This window comes from Bubalus kerabau, chromosome 5, assembly GCF_029407905.1.
Source record: "Bubalus kerabau isolate K-KA32 ecotype Philippines breed swamp buffalo chromosome 5, PCC_UOA_SB_1v2, whole genome shotgun sequence".
Taxonomy (NCBI): domain Eukaryota; kingdom Metazoa; phylum Chordata; class Mammalia; order Artiodactyla; family Bovidae; genus Bubalus; species Bubalus kerabau.
In genome coordinates this window covers 110,890,715-110,913,772 of record NC_073628.1, presented here as the reverse complement: position 1 = coordinate 110,913,772, position 23,058 = coordinate 110,890,715, and the positions used below count along the sequence as shown (strand labels likewise).

Sequence of the window (23,058 nt, the reverse complement as noted above, 5' to 3'; positions counted from 1 at the left end):
CACACCTAGGAGGCGTTTACAGTGTCTAACAATTCATTATTCCTTTCTTTTTAAAATCCCATCTTCACTTTAAATTTTGCATAGTTTCAACTGTTATGTCTTTATTTTATTTTATTTTATTTTTTTGAGGGCACACCGAGTGGAAACGGCACATTTATTAGAGCCTGACTTCAAGTAAAGAGGTCCAAGCTGGAGGCTGACACAGAGACGCTGTCAGCAAACAAATACATCTGAAGCCATGGACTGAGTTCAGGCCACCTTGAGAGTCGACGAGTTCGGGAGAGTCTGCAGGTGTGTGCAGACTACCTCAGAACCAGAAGTAGGTGATCAGACTGTGGGTGGGTGATTCAGGAAAGCTGGAGCTTATCTCATGCCTGTTTGGTACGTCATGCTTTTCGGCTTGTAGCTTATGGGCCAGCACTGAATAAAGATCTGACTTTTCCAGCAACTTGTTATACTGCAGGATGATCTCCTCGAACGCCTGCCTCTGCAGCCGGTCCGGCGCGTCAGCTCCTCCGAGATGTGGCGCTTCCAACGCGGGAAGACGGCAGCGCGGAGGCCCGACGACATGTCGCGTGCTGCCCCGGCGCCTCAGCGCCGCTGATCCGAGCGCAGACTGGCGGCCGCGGCCCGCACCATGAGGGAACCAGCGGGCGCGGGAAGGCCAGCGGCCCCTGCGATCAGCTCCACGCAGAGGCCGCCCCCGAAGCCATCCAGGACGGACTTCCGGCTCCTGACCTGTTATGTCTTTAAGTTCATTAATCTTTTCTTCTATAATATCACATCTACCATTAATCTCATTTACTATTTCATAATTCTATTAAACATGGTCATTTTTATCTCCTGATATTCAATTTGGGTCTATTTTTTAATATCTTCAATTTCTTTGCTTAACTTTTTGAACATACGAAATAAAGTCATAATTACCATGTTAATGTCACTGCTAATTATAACACCTGGGCACATCTTGATCAGTTGGTTTTTCTCTTCACTATGGATCAAATTCTGCTTTGGCCATATACATAAAGGTGATTCTAAGATGTTATAAAGCAACATTTCACAACCATGGGTGATCTTGCTCCCCAGGGGACACTGGTACTGTCTGGAGACATTTTGTCTTCACTGGAGAAGTGCCACCTGTCACTCTAGAGAAAGTGGATGGAAAGGGGTCTATACACTGAACTGACCGAGTACAGTGATCTGACGCCTCAGAGTTGGAAACTCTAGCCTGTCCCCCCAATAGAAGGATACACAGGGTCTATATTTTTTCATAAGTATCTCTCATTAAGACTTCTCAGCCAAAATATGGAGACAGTCAAGAGGCAAAGATCAAATGAAGGATGTTGCCTTCCCACCCAAACTTGTGGTTTTAGAGCTGGCCTCCCTGAAACCATTAATAAAATGGGGTAAGATGAGGATGGACCACTAAAAACAAACAAACAAATACTACAAGACTTAATTATGTTTAAAAGAAAGATTTGGGTTTTTATGAGTTTACTCATAATGAACTGACTGGAAGCAAAAATCCCAAAGCCTACAAAAATACTGAGGAGATTAATTTCCCAAAGGCTGGCCTAAATAAAACCAGCTTATTTATTTGATCACTACAACAACTCTCAGGCTTCCAAATCTCCACGAGAAGGTCACCTATGAAAACTGTACAATCCCCAAGGAGGGTGTATTCTCGAACACTAACTTAGATGTCATCACAGAGGACAGTGGATAATGGCATGGCTGTTGGAGATGAGAACCAGTGGGCAGCCAGATGGGCTAACCAGGAAGGCTTCTCTAACTGCTGGAGGAGGGAACCTTGGATGTTTCTGTGGACCACTGATTACAGTGTGTTTCCCATTCCTCCCTTTTCAAAATGAGAGTTTTTGTTGCACTTAGACTTTTCCCTATCACGTCTGCACACTGGATGTGAGATGAAAAAGATACCTTGTCACTGGACTGTGAGGAACCATCCCAGACCTGACAGACAGGACTGTGCCTCACCCAGGGACCCTTGACTCTGAGCAGATAAAGTAACTGAATGGGGGCCTTTGAATGCCTTGCTTGGGAGGGAGGGAGGGAGTGTCTACGTGTGGGAAAAAAGGTGATCACAGACACTGAATGGCCAAAGGGCAGGCAAACTCTGATTGACTTTGTTAACTGTTCTCTAGAACATTTCCCCCTTCTTCCACAGACATAACTGCTTTACCAGGACATGTGGCTGCTGTGGTACAGACTGTATTTCTTTGTTCCCTTGCAGCTCAGTGTGGCGTGGACAAACATTTTGTCATTGGAACATGAGCAAAAGTAATGTATTCAAATTACTCACTATTTGCTTAAAATAAAAATTCTTCTTCATTTGCTTAAAATTTCCCCCTCTCTCTGAATTGGAACTTGGATATGGCATTGATCTAGTTTTATCCATGTATATGAGAACAACATCCTAGGAGACAGTAGAGCTGTAACATTATCTGAGTCATCTATAGAGCTGGGTTGCCTGCCTTTCTGGGCCAGTCTTTCTCTTTTTGGACTGGTATGTATGTGTGAGAGAAATAAACTATCTTATTTAAACCACCATATTTTTCATGGTTTCTCTTTCATGTGCTCTTCTGCTTTCTAAATAGCAGCTTAGCCTACAACCTAATTAATCAAAGTTACGTAGGCCACAAGTAAATGATTTTGTTATAAATTCATTTGGCTATGCCAAACCCAGATTTCCTTAGTCAAAGGAAAACAGCAAAGGAGAAAAAAGACCAAGACTATGAAGTTTTTGGTGAGTGTATTTCTAGTAAAGAGAGTATATTTTAACCTTTTCTCAACCTGCATAAACCAAGTATCAAATTTTTGTATGCTTCACTTGAATCTCCTCTGACTGATTCTCCTGTTGTGATAATATCTATCAATTTCCACAGTGAGTCATCAACCCTGTCAGCACGTTAATGAACAAAATTAGTCTATTTCATGCTGAAAAGCAATGCCAACAACTCTTGCAGATAAAAAGGGTGATAAAAACTTATTGGGCAGTGACATCCTCTCACAAAATCTCTTGATAGTATCTCCCTATGACCAGCCCACACACAATGATTGGTCAGAGTGAAACAGAGTTTGAGTAGGGCATTAAACAGCATTCAGGGATGACTCTATACATCTTAATGGCCATGAAAGAAGAAATGGATAGGCTGAGTTTAGGAATCAAATATTATTCTAGCCAGTCAACAGCAGAGAATATTTTAATTTCATGACCATTCTTCTTCTTTTTTTTAAAAAAATATTTATTTATATGGCTGTGCTGGGTCTTTGTTGTGGCAGGCAAGCTCTCTAGTTGCGGCTAGTAGGCTTAGATACAGCATGTGGGATCTCAGGCCCCCGACCAGGAATTGAACCCACATCCCTTACACTGGAAGGTGGATTCTTAACCACTCAACAACCAAGGAAGCCCTCATGATCATTCTTGGTAACTAGTTGGTTTTCATTAGCCTAAATTCAATTATTTGTTGACATAACAATTGCTCCTAGTTTCCCTGGCTCTGTTTCTGTCCTATTCAACCAGTGACGTTTCAAAATTGGGATGACTGTCTTTAAACATGCAGTTGAGGGAGTTCAAAACACACTACCCCAAAATACGGCATCTTGGAATGCTGAATACTTTAAGCTGAAGGAGTCTGAGAAAGTGGCCTTTTCCCACCCTCCCCCAGACCTTCCCCCATCTTGTTCCTCTGAAGCAGAACATAACACCCTCATGTGAGAGGTACCCTTCTACACCTGGAAGGAAAAACATCTTTATCTCCCAGAGAGAAAGATGCTGCAAAGAATTCAGACAAACAGGTCTTACAATATTTTTCTCAGTTAATCATACTTTTTCATAACTGTTCACTTTTCATGAAACCTAGCATGAAAACACTCAAGTTTACCTGGTTCTTCAGGTCTTCACTTTCTTTTGAAGGCTCCTATGTCATGTAAAACATATTAAATACATTTGTAAGCTTTCTTCTGGTAATCTGTCTTTGTCAATTTAGTATTCAGATCCAGGCATGGATTCTATGAGGGTCGAGGAAAACTCTTCCACCCCTACTTAGTCTTCAAACAATACGGATAGAAAACTTTTTCATTCATAGTACAATGTCAACATGGATTTGAGAAATGGAAGTTGATTTTACTACAATATAAGAATCCCCTGCTATGCAATGTGAAAAAGCATGGAATTTGGGGTGGGAGCTCTGGGATTGAGTATCAAATGGGAGTGATAATCTCTTCTTCATAGGGTAACTGTAAAGTGTAAAATACCTACACATCTATAGTTTAATGATTAAGAATTAATTCAATAGTTTAAGACAGGCCCAGTTCTGAGGCTGGTGTGTCATTCACCTAAAGGAATAACTTGAGCCAAGTTATTCAATTTCTCAAAGCCTTTGTTTCTGCATCTGTAAATGAGGATATGGACTCAACAATCTTTGTAAGATCACTATTGAAATAAAAGGTTATACATTATGATAAGTGAAATAAGCCAGTTACAAGAAGACATATACTGTATAATTCTACTTATATGGGATACCTAAAGTAGCCACATTTGTAGAGAAATAGTAGAATGGTGGCTGCTAGCTGATTGGGGCAGGGAGAAATAGGGAGTAATTAATGGGCTCAGAGTTACAACTTGGGAAGATGAGAAAGCTCTGGAAATGGACAGTAATGACGACTGCACAATAGTGTGAATATATGAACGTCACTGAACTACATGCTTAGAAACAGTACAAGCGGCCAACTTTATGTTATGTATATTTTACTAGAATTTTTTAAAAAAGAAAAGAAATTGGGCTTCCCTGGTGGCTCAGTGATAAAGAATCTGCCTGCCAACGCAGGAGACACAGGTTTGATCCCTGGTCTGAAAAGATCCCACATGCCACAGAGCAAGTAAGCCCGTGTACCACAACTACTGAACCTGTGCTCTAGAGCCTGGGAACTGCAACTACCGAGCCCACGTGCCACAGCTACTGAAGTCTGCACACCCTAGAGCCTGTGCTCTGCAATAAGTGAGGCCACTGCGATGAGAAGCCCATGTACTACAACCAGAGTAGCTCCCACTCGGCAAAACTAGAAAAAAGCCTGTGCAGCAACGAAGACCCAGCACAGTCAAAAATAAATAAATGAAATTTTTTTTTAAAAAGAAAAAAAATTAAAGGTCATAAAGATTAGTTTAAAAGTATAGCATCAAGTATATTTTAAGTGCTTTACAAATGATAAGTGTGTAACAATTAACTTTATTATTTAGTTTTAAAGTGAATTTAAGAGTTCATCATAAATGATAAATGTACAATTAGAGAATTTCAGATGACAGTCATTAGACTTGTTAAAATATGGATCCAACATTTTACTTGGGTGTCTGGAAACACCTGGTGAGAATAATGGAAATACAGAGGTGTATCCTGACTCATTTGAAAAGACCCTGATGCTGGGAAAGATTGAGGGCAGGAGAAGGGGACGACAGAGGATGAGATGGTTGGATGGCATCACCGACTCAATGGACATGAGTTTGGGTAGGCTCTGGGAGTTGGTGATGGACAGGGAGGCCTGGTGTGCTGCAGTTCATGGGGTCACAAAGAGTCAGACACGACTGAGCGACTGAACTGATGCACTAAACATACGCCCTCACATTTACACATGCATACAGTGACACTTCACTGGTTTAGTACAAATGAACTGTTCACATTCAAGGATGCTGCTAAAAGGGACTTTTAAGTAAGATTATAAACAATTTGTTGGTATTCATTCCTAATTATAATTGATTATTATTTTGCATCTAACTTTATTATATTGCTCTCAAAACTCTTTTTTGTAAGAGAGACAAACATCAACTTCAGCCAAAGGGTTAAACAACAAATGTGGTAATGATTCCTATCTATTCACTAAAGGACTGAGATGATTGTGTATAGCATATATAGCGGTTGTATATGTATATACACAGATATGGGTAAAGACACATTCACTTATACACACACATATATATATATACATATACCAAAGATTAGCAGTCAGCAAGACAAAATTTAGAGCCTTATAAACAGTATTTTCTTATACCCTTACCTGTAAATAAGGAAATTAAGTGTTAGAAAGATTAGATGATTTGATTAAGACCCACATTAAATGGATAGCACAAATGCAATCAAAGCCCTTCAGACCTCATCCCATGCATCACCCTCAAATGCACCAGAGCAAAGAACCTGCCTCAGCCCTTCCTCCTCATGCCTCTTTTACACGCTGCTCATGCTGCCTAAATGCTCGCCTCAAAATTCAGTCATCTTTGGAAAATCTTTCCTGGTTCCCCTGGAACGAACATGGAGCCCTGCCTTTAGGCTCCCGAAGCTCCCCTTTAAAGCCCCAGGACAAGCATGCTGAATGATACCAGTCCATTCATCTGCCATCTTCATTAGACTTAGGACACCCTGAGGACACACACTGTCGTCTCTGGATGCTCCACCTGACCCTGGACCTGTCAGCAGTAGGCACTCACGGAATGTCCGTTGGAGAGGTGACCTAACCAAGCACCACAGCTTCTCCAAAAGGAGACAGGAAACCTGGCACCAAGACTGCAAGTGGCAAGTTAGCTTTGGAATGAAGGCAGAGCACACGTTCGTTAAAGGCAGAAGCACAGCAGAGGATGAAGATGGAGAGAGATCCTTTTTTTAAGTAAAAGAAAAGACGGCTTGAGTGTGCTAAAAGTACTCATAGAAGGACACTGAATTTTATTGTTCTTACTTCTGTCAAGTGAGCCCATATTTCCTAGGATACAACAAGGTCATATTAATTACTGACAACTGGGAACGCAGCACATTTAATCAACCATCCTTCCTCCCTGGGAGTGTGGACCGTCTCCTGAGAAATAATGAGAAATCACCTCGAGAAATTTGCTGTGCTACACAATATATACATAGTACTACACTGTACATGAGACAGGGATCAAGACCATCCCCATGGAAAAGAAATGCAAAAAAGCAAAATGGCTGTCTTGGGAAGCCTTACAAATAGCTGTGAAAAAAAGAGAAGCAGAAAGCAAAGGAGAAAAGGAAAGATATAAGCATCTGAATGCAGAGTTCCAAAGCAAGAAGAGATAAGAAAGCCTTCCTCAGAGATCAGTGCAAAGAAATAGAGGAAAACAGCAGAATGGGAAAGACTAGAGATGTCTTCAAGAAAATTAGAGATACCAAGGGAACATTTCATGCAAAAATGGGCTCAATAAAGGACAGAAATGGTATGGACCTAACAGAAGCAGAAGATAAAAGAAGAGGTGGCAAGAATACACAGAAGAACTGTACAAAAAAGATCTTCACCAAGAAAATCACGATGGTGATCAGTGATTGTGTGATCACTCACCTAGAGCCAGACATCCTGGAATGTAAAGTTAAGAGGGCCTTAGAAAGCATCACTATGAACAAAGCTAGTGGAGGTCATGGAATTTCTCCATGGAATTCCAGTTGAGCTATTTCAAATCCTGAAAGATGATGCCGTGAAAGTGCTGCACTCAATATGCCAGCAAATTTGGAAAACTCAGCAGTGGCCACAAGACTGGAAAAGGTCAGTTTTCATTCCAATCCCAAAGAAAGGCAATGCCAAAGAATGCGCAAACTACTGCACAATTGCACTCATCTCACATGCTAGTAAAGTGATGTTCAAAATTCTCCAAGCCAGGCTTCAGCAATACGTGAACCGTGAACTCCCAGATGTTCAAGCTGGTTTTAGAAAAGGCAGAGGAACCAGAGATCAAATTGCCAACATCTGCTGGATCATTGAAAAAGCAAGAGAGTTCCAGAAACACATTTATTTCTGCTTTACTGACTATGTCAAAGCCTTTGACTGTGTGGATCACAAGAAACTAGAAAATTCTTCAAGAGATGGGAATACCAGACCACCTGACCTGGCTCTTGAGAAATCTATATGCAGGTCAGGAAGCAAAAGTTAGAACTGGACATGGAACAACAGACTGGTTCCAAATAGGAAAAGGAGTCCGTCATGGCTGTATATTGTCACCCTGCTTATTTAACTTACTTGCAGAGTACATCATGAGAAACGTTGGGCTGGAAGAAGCATAAGCTGGAATCAAGATTGCCAGGAGAAATATCAATAACCTCAGGTATGCAGATGACACCACCCTTATGGCAGAAAGTGAAGAGGAATTAAAAAGCCTCTTGATGAAAGTGAAAGAGGAGAGTGAAAAAGTTGGCTTAAAGCTCAACATTCAGAAAACTAAGATCATGGCATCTGGTCCCATCACTTCACGGCAGATAGATGGGGAAACAGTGGAAATAGCGTCAGACTTTATTTTGGGGGGCTCCAAAATCACTGCAGATGGTGATTGCAGCCATGAAATTAAAAGACACTTACTCCTCAGAAGGAAAGTTATGACCAACCTAGATAACATACTGAAAAGCAGAGAAATTACTTTCCCAACAAAGGTCCATCTACTCAAGGCTATGGTTTTTCCAGTGGTCATGTATGGATGTGAGAGTTGGACTGCGAAGAAAGCTGAGGGCCGAAGAATTGATGCTTTTGAACTGTGGTATTGGAGAAGACTCTTGAGAGTCCTTTGGACTGCAAGGAGATCCAACCAGTCCATTCTAAAGGAGATCGGTCCTGGGTGTTCACTGGAAGGACTGATGCTGAAGCTGAAACTCCAATACTTAGGCCACCTCATGCAAAGAGCTGACTCATTGGAAAAGACCCTGATGCTGGGAGGGATTGGAGGCAGGAGGAGAAACGGATGACAGAGGATGAGATGGTTGGATGGCATCACTGACTCAATGGACGTGAGTTTGAGTGAACTCTGGGAGTTGGTGATGGACAGGGAGGCCTGGTGTGCTGCGATTCATAGGGTCACAAAGAGTCGGCCACGACTGAGTGACTGAACTGAACTGAACTGACTGATGATGATATATTTTTTCTGATATAAATCCCTCATCCATTAAATGTACTATTTATAAGACTCTAAAACTTTAAAATTCCTTGATTATCTTGTATTAGTTAGAAGCCCAAATTTGTGTTTGTTAGCAGTTTTAGCATTCACTGGATAGCATACTAAACCAATCTATCTGCAAAATGAAATACAGTACAGAAAAAATTAAAAACAAACTAAACACTCACACAACAAATTATGTTGGAAGGGGAAACCAATACAAAGGAATAGCAATGTCACCGAATTGCAAGTCAGTTCAGTTCTATTATTAAGTTTCTATTTCAAAAACAGCAGTGTTTTGCTGCCACCTACAGGGCAACAGGCATTCCTTCATGAAAGTTACAAAACTAATTAACTAAAGGTGTAAAAACCATTGCAAACCCATTACTTCATATTTTCAGGTCTTTATCTTCTGGTTTTGTAACCTAAATAGCCGCTGCAGAAACTACAGCCTTAATTTCAGTCCTTCATTAGGTCACCAACTTCAACCTCAGAAACAATTTTTTTTTTTTAACCCAAGTTGGTAACCCAAAGACTAGAGAGAACTAAAATCCATTTTCTATTTTCAAGTTGTTTTGCTCTTCACTTCATGTTTTCTAACCCTGTGTGGTATTCAAATATGGTCCCGCAAGGAGAGAGCCTCTGGAATATGAATTGATCCTTCTTTCTGGCGTCAACAGAAAGGAAAAGGGGAACTGCATTTTGAAAGGTCAAAGGAATACTTAACCAGCCAGCACAGTGCTGAATAAAAACTGACCTTTTTACTTTGAAATAACCAAGGCCCTATTTTATTTTACTTTATTTATGGGTTACATCAGAGAGTTCTCGGGAACTCCCTACTTTAAAAAAAAAGTTTATTGGTAATTTGTGCTTCTATTTTGTAAATTTTTATTGAAATATAGTTGACTTACAATGTTGTATTAGTTTTCATGTATATAGCAAGATGATTCACTTAAGCATATATATATGTATGTATTCTTTTTTAACATTCTCTTCCATTATATATTATTACAAGATATTGAGTATAGTTCCCTATAATCCACAGTAGGTCCCTGTTGTTTATCTATTTTATATATACTAGTTTTATATATAGTAGTGTGCATATTTTAATCCCAAACTCCTAATTTATCTCTGCGCCTCCCCCATTTCGCCTTTGGTAACCATAAGTTTATTTTCTACATCTGTGAGTCTTTTTTTTTTAATTTCACATGTCAATTCAGTTCAGTTCAGTCACTCAGTCATGTCCGACTCTTTGTGACCCCACAGAATGCAGCACACCAGGCTTTCCTGACCAGTGCCAACTCTCAAAGCTTGCTCAAACTCATGTCCATCAAGTTGGTGATGCCATTCAACCATCTTATCCTCTGTCATCCCCTTCTCCTTCTGCTTTCAATCTTTCCGAGCATAAGAGTCTTTTCAAATAAGTCACTTCTTCGCATCAGGTGGCCAAAGTATTGGAGTTTCAGCTTTAGCATCAATCCTTCCAATGAATATTCAGGACTGATTTTCTTTATGATGGACTGGTTGGATCTCCTTGCAGTCCAAGGGACTCTCAAGAGTCTTCTCCAACACCACAGTTCAAAAGCATCAATTCTTTGGTGCTCAGCTTTCTTTATAGTCCAACTCTCACATCCATACATGACTACTGGAAAAACATAGCTGTGACTAGACGGACCTTTGTTGGCAAAGTAATGCCTCTGCTTTTTAATATGCTGCCTAGGTTGGTTATAGCTTTTCTTCCAAGGAGCAAGCGTCTTTTAATTTCATGGCTGCAGTCACCATCTGGAGTGATTTTGGAGCCCAAGAAAATAAAGTCTCACACTGTTTCCATTGTTTCCCCATCTATTTGCCATGAAGTGATAGGACTGGATTCCAAGATCTTAGTTTTCTGAATGTTGAGCTTTCACTATCCCCTTTCACTTTCATCAAGAGGCTCTTTTTTTTTTTTTTTTTTTTTTGATGCTTTTTTTTTTCTTTTTTTTTTTAATTTTATTTTATTTTTAAACTTTACATAACTGTATTAGTTTTGCCAAATCTGTCTGTCTTCACTTAGTATGATATCTCTAGGTCCATCCATATTGCTACAAGTGGTATTATTTTCTTTCTATGGCTGAGCAATAGTCCATTATGTGTATGTGTGTATACACACACACATATATTCTACATTTTCTTTATCCATTCATCTGTCAATTAATACTTAGGTTGCTTCCATGTTTGACCTCTGTAAATCTGTATAATATATTTGGCTATTTGTATAATAAATGAAATGAACATTGGGGTGCATGTATTTTTTTTTTCAAATTATGGTTTTCTCCAGATACATGAACAAGGCCAAATTTTAGACTTTGGGGGTTTTCTATTAAGACTCTCTTCTTGATTTGAAGATACTAACAGTAGATGAGCTTTGCTTTATAAATTAGGTTTTATGGTTCAAGCAACAATCTTGATAATCCAACACAAATTAGCTGAAGCACAATCCACACCTCAACCCGGGTACTTCTTCTGTCTCCCTTTAAAAGGAGCTCCTATAATATACTCCAAAAACACAAGAGAAGACTCTACACATGGACATCACCAGATGGTCAACACCAAAATCAGATTGATTATATTCTTTGCAGCCAAAGATGGAGAAGCTCTACACAGTCAGCAAAAACAAGACCAGGAGCTGACTGTGGCTCAGTCATGAACTCCTTATTGCCAAATTCAGACTTAAAATGAAGAAAGTAGGGAAAACCACTAGACCATTCAGGTATGATCTAAATCAAATCCCTATGATTACACAGTGGAAGTGAGAAATAGATTTAAGGGACTAGATCTGATAGAGTGCCTGATGAACTATGGAATGAGGTTCGTGACATTGTATAGGAGACAGGGATCAAGACCATCCCCATGGAAAAGAAATGAAAAAATGCAAAATGGCTGTCTGGGGAGGCCTTACAAATAGCTGTGAAAAGAAGAGAAGCGAAAAGCAAAGGAGAAAAGGAAAGATATAAGCATCTGAATGCAGAGTTCCAAAGAATAGCAAGAAGAGATAAGAAAGCCTTCTTCAACGATCAATGCAAAGAAACAGAGGAAAACAACAGAATGGGAAAGACTAGAGATCTCTTCAAGAAAATCAGAGATACCAAGGGAACATTTCATGCAAAGATGGGCTCGATAAAGGACAGAAATGGTATGGACCTAAAAGAAGCAGAAGATATTAAGAAGAGGTGGAAAGAATACACAGAAGAACTGTACAAAAAAGATCTTCATGACCAAGATAATCACGATGGTATGATCACTCACTTAGAGCCAGACATCTCGGAATGTGAAGTCAAGAGGGCCTTAGAAAGCATCACTATGAACAAAGCTAGTGGAGGTGATGGAACTCCAGTTGAACTATTTCAAATCCTGGAAGATGATGCCGTGAAAGTGCTGCACTCAATATGCCAGCAAATTTGGAAAACTCAGCAGTGGCCTCAGGACTGGAAAAGGTCAGTTTTCATTCCAATCCCAAAGAAAGGCAATGCCAAAGAATGTTCAAACTACCACACAATTGCACTCATCTCACACTCTAGTAAAGTAATGCTCAAAATTCTCCAAGCCAGGCTTCAGCAATACGTGAACCGTGAACTTCCTGATGTTCAAGCTGGCTTTAGAAAAGGCAGAGGAACCAGAGATCAAATTGCCAACATCCGCTGGATCATCGAAAAAGCCAGAGAGTTCCAGAAAAACATCTATTTCTGCTTTACTGGCTATGCCAAAGCCTTTGACTATGTGGATCACAATAAACTGTGGAAAATTCTTCAAGAGATGGGAATACCAGACCACCTGACCTGCCTCTTGAGAAACCTAATGCAGGTCAGGAGGCAACAGTTAGAACTGGACTTGGAACAACAGACTGGTTCCAAATAGGAAAAGGAGTCCTTCAAGGCTGTATACTGTCACCCTGCTTATTTAACTTACATGCAGAGTACATCATGAGAAACGCTGGACTGGAAGAAACACAAGCTGGAATCAAGATTGCCGGGAGAAATATCAATAACCTCAAATATGCAGACGACACCACCCTTATGGCAGAAAGTGAAGAGGAACTAAAAAGCCTCTTGATGAGAGTGAAAGAGGAGAGTGAAAAAGTTGGCTTAAAGCTCAACATTCAGAAAACTAAGATCATGGCATCTGGTCCCACCACTTCATGGGAAATAGATGGGGAAACAGTGGAAAGTGTCAGACTTTATTTTGGGGGGCTCCAAAATCACTGCAGACAGTGATTGCAGCCATGAAATTAAAAGACGCTTACTCCTTGGAAGAAAAGTTATGACCAACCTAGACAGCGTATTAAAAAGCAAAGACATTACTTTGCCAACAAAGGTCCATCTAGTCAAGGCTATGGTTTTTCCAGTGGTCATGTATGGATGTGAATGTTGGACTATAAAGAAAGCTGGGTGCCGAAGAATTGATGCTTTTGAACTGTGGTGTTGGAGAAGACTCTTGACAGTCACTTGGACTGCAAGAAGATCCAACCAGTCCATTCTAAAGGAGATCAGCCCTGGGTGTTCTTTGAAAGGAATGATGCTAAAGCTGAAACTCCAGTACTTTGGCCACCTCATGCGAACAGCTGACTCATTGGAAAAGACTCTGATGCTGGGAGGGATTAGGGGCAGGAGGAAAAGGGGACGACAGAGGATGAGATGGCTGGATGGCATCACCTACTCGATGGACATGAGTTTGAGTGAACTCCGGGTGTTGGTGATGGACAGGGAGGCCTGGTGTGCTGTGATTCATGGGGTTGCAAAGAGTCGGACACAACTGAGCGACTGAACTGAACTGATAATATACTCCTCAGGAACCTACCAGTAATTCTCATGGCCCCACTGAGCAGATGCTACAATCCTACAGATGGGAATTGCGATGGAGGAGCATGGAGACAGAACAGACACATTAGCAACTGCTAACAATGAAAATAAGGACCATTCATTTTCTAAGTGTGACTGTGAATGTTTCCTTTAATTGCACATGTGTTTTCTTTTCCTCTTCCTTCCTCATGTGTTTTCTTTCATCCCTCACTATCACTTTTAGATAATTTAATTTTGAATGTTTGATCACCATGTAGTTGATGCTTAGCAGCACAGAGGGGTGTCTGGGGGAGTTTTTAAAAATACTGATGCTTAGGGTCCCTTGATGTTCAAATGAAACTGTTCTATACAACTCAGGATCAGAAAATGTTTAAAGCTAACTAGTTACAGGAGATTCTGATGTAGAGTTTGCTCTATACATTAATAACTCAATATCTGGCAGGCCATGGTCCATGGGGTCGCAGAGTCAGACACGACTGAAGCAACTAAGCACGCATGTACTTCTTACCACCCTGGTTCTGGAACTGCCTGCATCAGATCTAGAGGATAGGGGTATGGCTGAGAGGAAGAATTTGGAAATGTTCCATTTAAACAAATTACTTGGGATTTAGGTGGTTCCAAAGTACACTAATGATTAATAATCACTGAGTTCTATTGTTGTTGTTGTTTAGTCACCAAGTTGTGTCTGACTCTTTGCAACTCCATTGACTATAGCACACCAGGCCTCCTTGTCTCTCACTATCTCTAAAAGTTCACCCACGTTCATGTCGATTCAATCAGTGATCTATTGCTGAAGGGACTCACAATACTCTGATATAACTAAAATAAATTGGGATAGTCTCTTAGTGAAAATTGGTGGGAAGATTTTTTTTTTTCTTTGAAGGAGGAGAAGGAAAAGCAAGAAAAAGAGATTTGCTTCCATACATTAAGAGGACTGTCAGACACTACTTCAAACCACTTAAGGAAAGGGACTGTGTGTCCACTGTTGTATCCATATCATTAAGCACAGTGTCTGGCTCACAGCAGGTGTTCAAAAATCATTTGCTGAATGAACACATAAATGAACGAATGTTATTAGTATACAATGTGTTTTACTGGGTCCACTCCCAGAGGGAATGGTAGACGAGTTGGTAGATAACAAGTGGAAGATTACAAAATGACAGGTTATTACAGGTGAGGAAACAAGGATGTCCTACAATGGTATGCTGCTGCTAAGTCACTTCAGTCGTGTCCGACTCTGTGCGACTCCATAGACGGCAGCCCACCAGGCTTCCCCGTCCCTGGGATTCTCCAGGCAAGAACACTGGAGTGGGTTGCCATTTCCTTCTCCAATGCATGAAAGTGAAAAGTGAAAGTGAAGTCGCTCAGTCGTGTCCAACTCTTAGTGACCCCATGGACTGCAGCCTACTAGGCTCCTCCATCCATGGGATTTTCCAGGCAAGAGTACTAGGAAGAGGTTAAAACTTCAGCTGTAGAAGGGTACTGGATAAGGAAGCAGGTTGAGACACACAGGGCATGGCTTATTAGAGAGCTCCCAGCCTACTGACAGCAGGGCAACCTGGAAGGTTTAGGAGGAGGCCAAAATATGAAATACAAAAGATTATTTCTCCTATGAAATACCAGACAGATTTCTGGAAAGACAATTCCATGATACAAAAATCAGGCTTACTGCAGTAGGCTACTGACATGAGAGAAGTTTGGTTAAAGAAAGAGATGTTTCAGTTCAGCACGTAGATTCTGTTTGATATCCAAATCAGAATCACACAAGCTAAACTGGAAAAAATTTATCATTTTATCATTTATCAATTTATCATTCTCCCCTCACAGCATCTCAGCCTTTTCATAAGCAGTGGGTGCATGCAGCCCTCATGACAGATACCCACAGAAGGCCTGGCTCTAGTGACCACAGGAGACTGCGTTTCTAGGCCACAGGGAACATCTTCCCAACACCACTCTTTCAAGACTGAGGGAGACAGCCATTTTACCTATACATACAGACAAACACAGAGAGACAGGCAAAGTGAGGAGACGGAGGTCTGTGTTCCTGACCAAAGAATGTGGCAAACCTCCAGAAAAAAAGACCTTAATGAAATGGAGATAAGCAAGCTACCTGATAAAGAGTTCAAAATAATGATCTTAAAGATGCTCATTGATCTTGAGAGAAGAATGGAAGAACATAGAGAGAATTCAACAAAGAAACAAAATACAAGAAAGACTCAAACAGAAATTACAGTCAACTGAAAAACACACTAAAAGGGTTCAACAGCAGAACAGATAAATAAACGTAAGCACAAATCACCACACTAAAAGAGCAATGGAAAACACCCCACAGAGCAGCAAAATAAACAAAGAATTAAAAGACGTGAGGAAATGTTAGCGGCCTCTGGTACAAGATCAAGTGGAATAACAGTCACATGAGAAGAAAGAATAAGCCAGAAGGATTACTTGATGAAATAATGGCTGAAACCTTCTCTAATCTGGGGAAGGAAACAGTCATCTAGACCCAGGAAGCCCTGAGAGTTCTAAACAGGATGAATCCAAAGAGAAACACACTGAGACTCATTATGGTCAAAATAGTAAAAGTTAAGGATAAACAGAGACTCCTAAAAATCAGCATGAGAAAAGTCATTAATTACTTAAGGAAAACCCCATAAGGCCATCAGTAGAATTTTTTCATCAGAAACTTTACATGCCATAAAGGAGTGACATAACATATTAAAAATGCTGGGAAAAAAACAAACACACACACACACCAACAACCTGCCAACCAAGAATTCTCTACTGGCAAAGTTACTATTCAGAATTAAGGAGATATATTACGAGTTTTCCAGATAAGCAAAAGCTAAAGGAATTCATCACCACTGAATTGGCCTTATTAGAGATGTTAAAGGGACCTCTCTAAACTTAAAAAGGGGTAATTAATAATGAGAACATATAAAATTAAAAATCAATCTAAAGGCAAATAAATACTAAAGGTAGTGGATCAGTCACTTAGGTAGCATATACAAAGGCTGAGACAAAATTATTAAATAAAATTAAAGTACAATAATTAAGATATACATAGTAAACTAAAAGGTATAAAATGTGTCATTAAAAATATAATACGTATGGAGACTATACATATATAGGATGTTGTATGCAAACCTCATAGTAACCACAAAGAAGAAACTTATATTATTAATAAATACACAGAAGAAAATGAGAAAGAAATCTAATACTAAAGAAAATCACCAAAAAATCAAGGGAAAAGAGAAAGAAAAGAACAGAACAGAGAGGAGCTGCAAAAATGACCCGAAAAATTTAACAAAATGACAGTAAGTCAATTGTTGTTTAGTCACTCAGTCATGGCCAACTTTTTTGCAACCCCATGGGCCGTAGCCTGCCAGGCTACTCTGTCCATGGAATTTTCCAGGCAAGTTTACTGGAGTGGGTTGCCATTTTCTCTGTCAGGGGATCTTCCCAACCCAGGGCTAGAACCCACGTCTCCATGTCTCCTGCATTGCAGGCGGATTCTTTACAGGGGTAGAGAGAGGAGAATTTCTACGTGTAATAATAGCATACAGATGTACTGTAGTACTTACTAAGTTATAGGCACCAATCATATATAAACTCATTAGACTCTAACAACAATCCTATGTGATGCATGTTACTAATATCCCCATTTTAAAGATAGGGGAAATTAAGTTACCTAAAATGTTACTATTAGTTGCTCAGTTATGTCTGACTCTTCATGACCCCATGGACTGTATAGCCTGTCAGGTTCCTCTGTCCATGGAATTCTCCAGGCAAGAATACTGGAGTGGTTTGCCACTTCCTTCTCCAGGGGATCTTCCCAACCCAGGGATTGAACCTGGGTCTCCTGCATTGCATGCATATTCTTTGCCATCTGAGCCACCAGGGACGCCAAAAAGTTACCTAAGATCACTGGATAAACTGTTGAAGATGGGATCTGTTCTCAGGAGGCAGAAGAAGATTAGAAAGAAAAGCAAGTACTATGCTAATGCTGTTTTGAGAACTATCGAGAGATCAAGTTAGATAAAAAATAGAAAAGATGTCAACTAGATTTCATTAATGACTTGATCAAAAAAGCTACAATAGCATGGTAAGGAAACATACCATAGTAAAGACCATTGAAAAGCCAATAATATAAAAGGTATACTTAATAACTTTTATATAATATACACAGCCCCTACAAGACAAGGCTCAGTCTTCTAAAATTTAACCAGACTCAACTGACTTCCCTAAAAACATTCCAGATATTTCCAAATGAAAGTACATAACATTGGAGTCTTCAAAACTGAGGCATTTCATTTGTTTCTGTTCAGTTCAGTTCAGTCGCTCAGTCGCTCTTTGCGACCCCATGAATGCCAGCATGCCAGGCCTCCCTGTCCATTACCAACTCCCGGAGTTCACTCAGACTCATGTCCATCGAGTCAGTGATGCCATCCAGCCATCTCATCCTCTGTCTTCCCCTTCTCCTCCTGCCCCCAATCCCTCCCAGCATCAGAGTCTTTTCCAATGAGTCAGCTCTTCGCATGAGGTGGCCAAAGTACTGGAGTTTCAGCTTCAGCATCAGTCCCTCCAAAGAAATCCCAGGGCTGATCTCCTTCAGAATGGACTGGTTGGATCTCCTTGCAGTCCAAGGGACTCTCAAGAGTCTTCTCCAACAACACAGTTCAAAAGCATCAATTCTTCGGCGCTCAGCCTTCTTCACAGTCCAACTCTCACATCCATACATGACCACAGGAAAAACCATAGCCTTGACTAGATGGACCTTTGTTGGCAAAGTAATGTCTCTGCTTTTGAAAATGCTATCTAGGTTGGTCATAACTTTTCTTCCAAGGAGTAAGCATCTTTTAATTTCATGGCTGCAATCACCATCTGCAGTGATTTTGGAGCCCCCCAAAATAAAGTCTGACACTTTCCACTGTTTCCCCATCTATTTCCCATGAAGTGATGGGACCAGATGCCATGATCTTCGTTTTCTGAATGTTGAGCTTTAAGCCAACTTTTTCACTCTCCACTTTCACTCTCATCAAGAGGCTTTTGAGTTCCTCTTCACTTTCTGCCATAAGGGTGGTGTCATCTGCATATCTGAGGTGATTGATATTTCTCCCGGCAATCTTGATTCCAGTTTGTGTTTCTTCCAGTCCAGCGTTTCTCATGATGTACTCTGCATATAAGTTAAATAAGCAGGGTGACAATATACAACCTTGATGGACTCCTTTTCCTATTTGGAGCCAGTCTGTTGTTCCATGTTCAATTCTAACTGTTGCTGCCTGACCTGCATACAGATTTCTCAAGAGGCAGATCAGGTGGTCTGGTATTTCCATCTCTTGAAGAATTTTCCACAGTTTATTGTGATCCACACAGTCAAAGGCTTTGGCACAGTCAATAAAGCAGAAATAGATGTTTTTCTGGAACTCTTTTGCTTTTTCCATGATCCAGTGGATGTTGGCAATTTGAAAATCATTATAATAATTACTTTTTAAGTTGCTTTGTTTTTCTGCCTGCTTCAAGGATCTATAAAGGTACGAATCTAGAAATTCTGATTTTTCAAGAGTATGGTTGCTAACAGAAAGCAGTTTTGCAATATGGATCAAAAATTAAAATGTGATTACAGTTTGACCAACAATTACATTCTTAGGAATTTATCCTAAAGATACCATAGGCAAAAATGGAATTTAAGGATGTTTGTTACAGCTTTGTTTAACAGGGAAGTCTAAAAACAATTTTAATGTCTATAAAAGTTAAATATAAAATTGGTTAAATAAATTATGATATATACAATAGAAAAATAAGCAGTCATTTAAAAGTCTAAGGAAGTTCTATGTGTAATAATAGCTCCTGGGTGACTGTAGTGCTTACTAAGTTACAGGCACCAATCATATATTACCTCATTAAACTTCACAACAATCCTATGGAAGAGGTATTACCAATATTCCCATTTTAAAGATGAGGAAACTGTAATTTACCTAAGATGACTGGACAAATTGTGTAAGATGGGATTTAAACTCAACCAGTCTGATCCTGTGCTTTTAACCACTACATGTGTATTATAACACAGAAGGATATTTATAATATTATATGAAAAGTCTTGTTTAACAGAATTTTTAAAAGAAAATAAATATATGTTCATCCTTTCACATTGTACTTCAAGATGTACTTACTACCTCCCCATCATCTTATCTGTAACCCTCAAACCCATATTAAAACATATTTATTTATATACACATGTATATGTATATGAGTGCATGTAGGTAGGTGATACATGCTTACATATTCAATAGACTAAAGCATGGGAGAAAGATTTTATAATAAATTTTTATTATGGTTTCCTCTAAGGTAGGGTTATAAATGGGCTTCAGCTCTGTAATGTTTCTATGCTTGTGGTCAGGGTGGAGGGAAACGTTCTGCCGTTTACTTTTAATCCTTGTCAGAAAGCAAAGAATCTATTCTGATTAGAAGTTTTCTCTGCCAATATGAAGTCACTCAGATTAATTCTCACTGATCATCTCCCATCTATTATAATGTACTATGCTATGACTACTGAATGTATCATATAATCACTAAATTAGATTTTTAGGAATATACCTAGCCTACCTAATGGATTCTGCCAACAGCCTAAATAATTTAATGATGCTACTGTAAGGAATCATTGTTTTAGCTGAGTAGCTTTCTAGCCACCTGGTAGACTGTTTCTCGGAGAAGGCAATGGCACCCCACTCCAGCACTCTTGCCTGGAAAATCCCATGGACAGAGGAGCCTGGTGGGCTGCAGTCCATGGGGTCGATAAGAGTCAGACAAGACTCAGCGACTTCACTTTCACTTTTCACTTTCATGCACTGGAGAAGGAAATGGCAACCCACTCCAGTGTTCTTGCCTGGAGAATCCCAGGGACAGAGGAGCCTCGTGGGCTGCCGTCTATGGAGTCGCACAGAGTCGGACACGACTGAAGCGACTTAGCAGCAGCAGCAGCAGGCTGTTTCTAACCCAAAAGGAAATAGCTCCCATTCAGAAAACAGATGTTACAAATCATACTGAGCAACAGAGACATTGACCTATGTTTATGTTGTTTAAAAATGTTATTAATTCAGCTATACCTTTGCTAAGTCAAAAGATTTCAAACAATCTGGGGCCTTGGTTCTATCAATTATCAGCTGAGGGAGAGAATTATTAAATGGTTTTCTCTGATACAGTTTATGGTTTTCTACAAATAACATCTGGATATTTAATATATGCTAATGAGATGATCTATGCTAACACTCAATGCTCAAGTGTTAGCACTGAGTGCTCAAGTAATGTTAAGTAAGTGCTCAAGTAATGTTACTTACCTTTCTGATTCCCCTCATCATAAGAAATAGAGAGAAATCCCTCTGCAGCTATACTGAAAATTGGTTAGGCTAGGTTCATTAGCACTTCAACTATCCCTAAGTTTATTATTTTTATATAAACAAGTTTACATTCTTTTATCTGACAGATTAGAAGCTAAAAATTAATCACTGTCAGATGTGTTTTGGGGTATTCTTTTTCTAGGCAGGAGTAGTCAGATCAGTTAAGTATACTTAGGTACAGCCTATGTGTACTGATTCTATGTGGGGTCAGCGCCAAAATTCAAACAAGAACTCCTAAAGTAACTTTGTCAAATGAATTGTTCATATCTAAACTCAAAATGAAAAATATGAAGTACACTGTATGTACATTTTAACAGAATAAGAGATAAGGAGCAGTAGCCATGTCTTGAGTTATATAAGGCCCATGTAATGTGATGCCTTTGCTTTCATAAAAGTATTTAATAGTTAAGCAGGAAAGCTCTCCTAAAATATCAAGAGGTTCTCTGAAGCTTTAAGTTACGATCTTTGGGGAAATGTGGAAGACTTATGGGGAATCTAGTAATAAATTCTGAGTAACTTCATGAAAATAACAGTAATCACAATAATGACAGCTACCATTTATTAGGCAATACAACTTTCCATTATGTTAAGGGATTTTATGAATCCTATTATTTAGCAATCCTACGGATTAGTTTTCATTATTATCTCAAAACTCAGGGTCTGAGCACTATGAGTAATTTGCCCAAGGTCATACACTAGAGCTGAAATTAGAACCAAATCTATCTGAGTCCAGTGTCTGCAATTTTAACAACTACATTTTACTAGGAAAAGGGTGAGCCTGCATCTTTTTATAAACAAGGCAATTTTCACCCTCAATAATAGAACTTCATTTTTAACCAAAGGACAAAAACCAATCAGGTTATTTTCATCAACTCTGCAGCAAATGTCTTGCTGTTACCACACTTTAAAAGTTGCATTGATATGTTGATATAAAATCCAAAGAGGTAATTATAATTGAATTCTGACATGTCATATAAATTTCTAGCTATCAGAGAAAGAACTGCAAATTGCAAGTAGCAGTTTCTTTTTTAGTCAGCATATTACAGAAGCTTTCTAATAATTCAATTATATGTTTAGCTACCTTTAGAGATGTTATTATGGTAAGAAGCATTTTAAGAAAAAAGCTGGCATCATTTTGACAGAGAACAGGTTTTAACTTTTTCTCATATCATCCAACTCGAATGAATGGAAATATTTTTATATGCTACTGAAAAGAGTGTTATGATAGCAAGATTAAATGGATTATAAGAAAATCAAACTTAAAATACACAACAACAAAAGATGGGAGGAGAGAAGAGCAGAGTTCCTCAGAGAAGTCGTTTTTTGTGTTCAAGAATCTAGAATGAGTCAAAGGTTGTAAACTGAATGATGCTCAGTGCCAAGGGCAGAGAGATAAGGTAGTTTGGTTAAACACAAAAACGGACTTACCTTTAGGAGAGCCAAGGCTACATGAAAGATTATGTTCAAACCCTGAAACAGAAAAAGAGAGTCAAAATCAATAATCACATCTATCATTATTTTGTTATTTTCCCAAGACCTCCACATATCATTAATAAAATCTGATTGTTTTCATTTCCACATACAATAATAATTAAATGAGATTTTTTTAAAGGTATTTTTCTTCTCTGAGAGGCTTATTATAAATTTTAGGTCCTTTTTAACTGGTGCTCACATAAAATTATTGTTTTTACAGTAAATTACTTTTCTCCAGTCTATTTCTGGTTCAAGGCCCGGAAAAGTCAAGTTCCTTGATCAAAATTGCAGTGACACTGAAGTCTAAAATCATTAAGTGAAATTTCCAAGTCCTAGCTGTGTTATGTGGTTACACTGCCTGTCGAAAACAAAACAGAAAACAAAAGGTGTTTCTGGTAACCGAGGCAGACTATGTGAGGGGAGC

At 39.4% G+C, this 23,058-nt stretch overlaps 1 protein-coding gene across 5 annotated transcripts in view; it reads right to left on the bottom strand.

Moving 5' to 3' along the window:
• The window catches only part of RABGAP1L (RAB GTPase activating protein 1 like), a 742,566-nt gene that overhangs the window by 187,738 nt on the left and 531,770 nt on the right, over window positions 1-23,058 (bottom strand). For all 5 annotated transcript variants that reach the window (XM_055582719.1, XM_055582720.1, XM_055582718.1 and 2 more), the window contains exon 18: window positions 22,590-22,631. In XM_055582719.1, coding sequence (XP_055438694.1) covers window positions 22,590-22,631 — 42 coding nt within the window. The remainder of the gene's footprint in view (window positions 1-22,589; window positions 22,632-23,058) is intronic.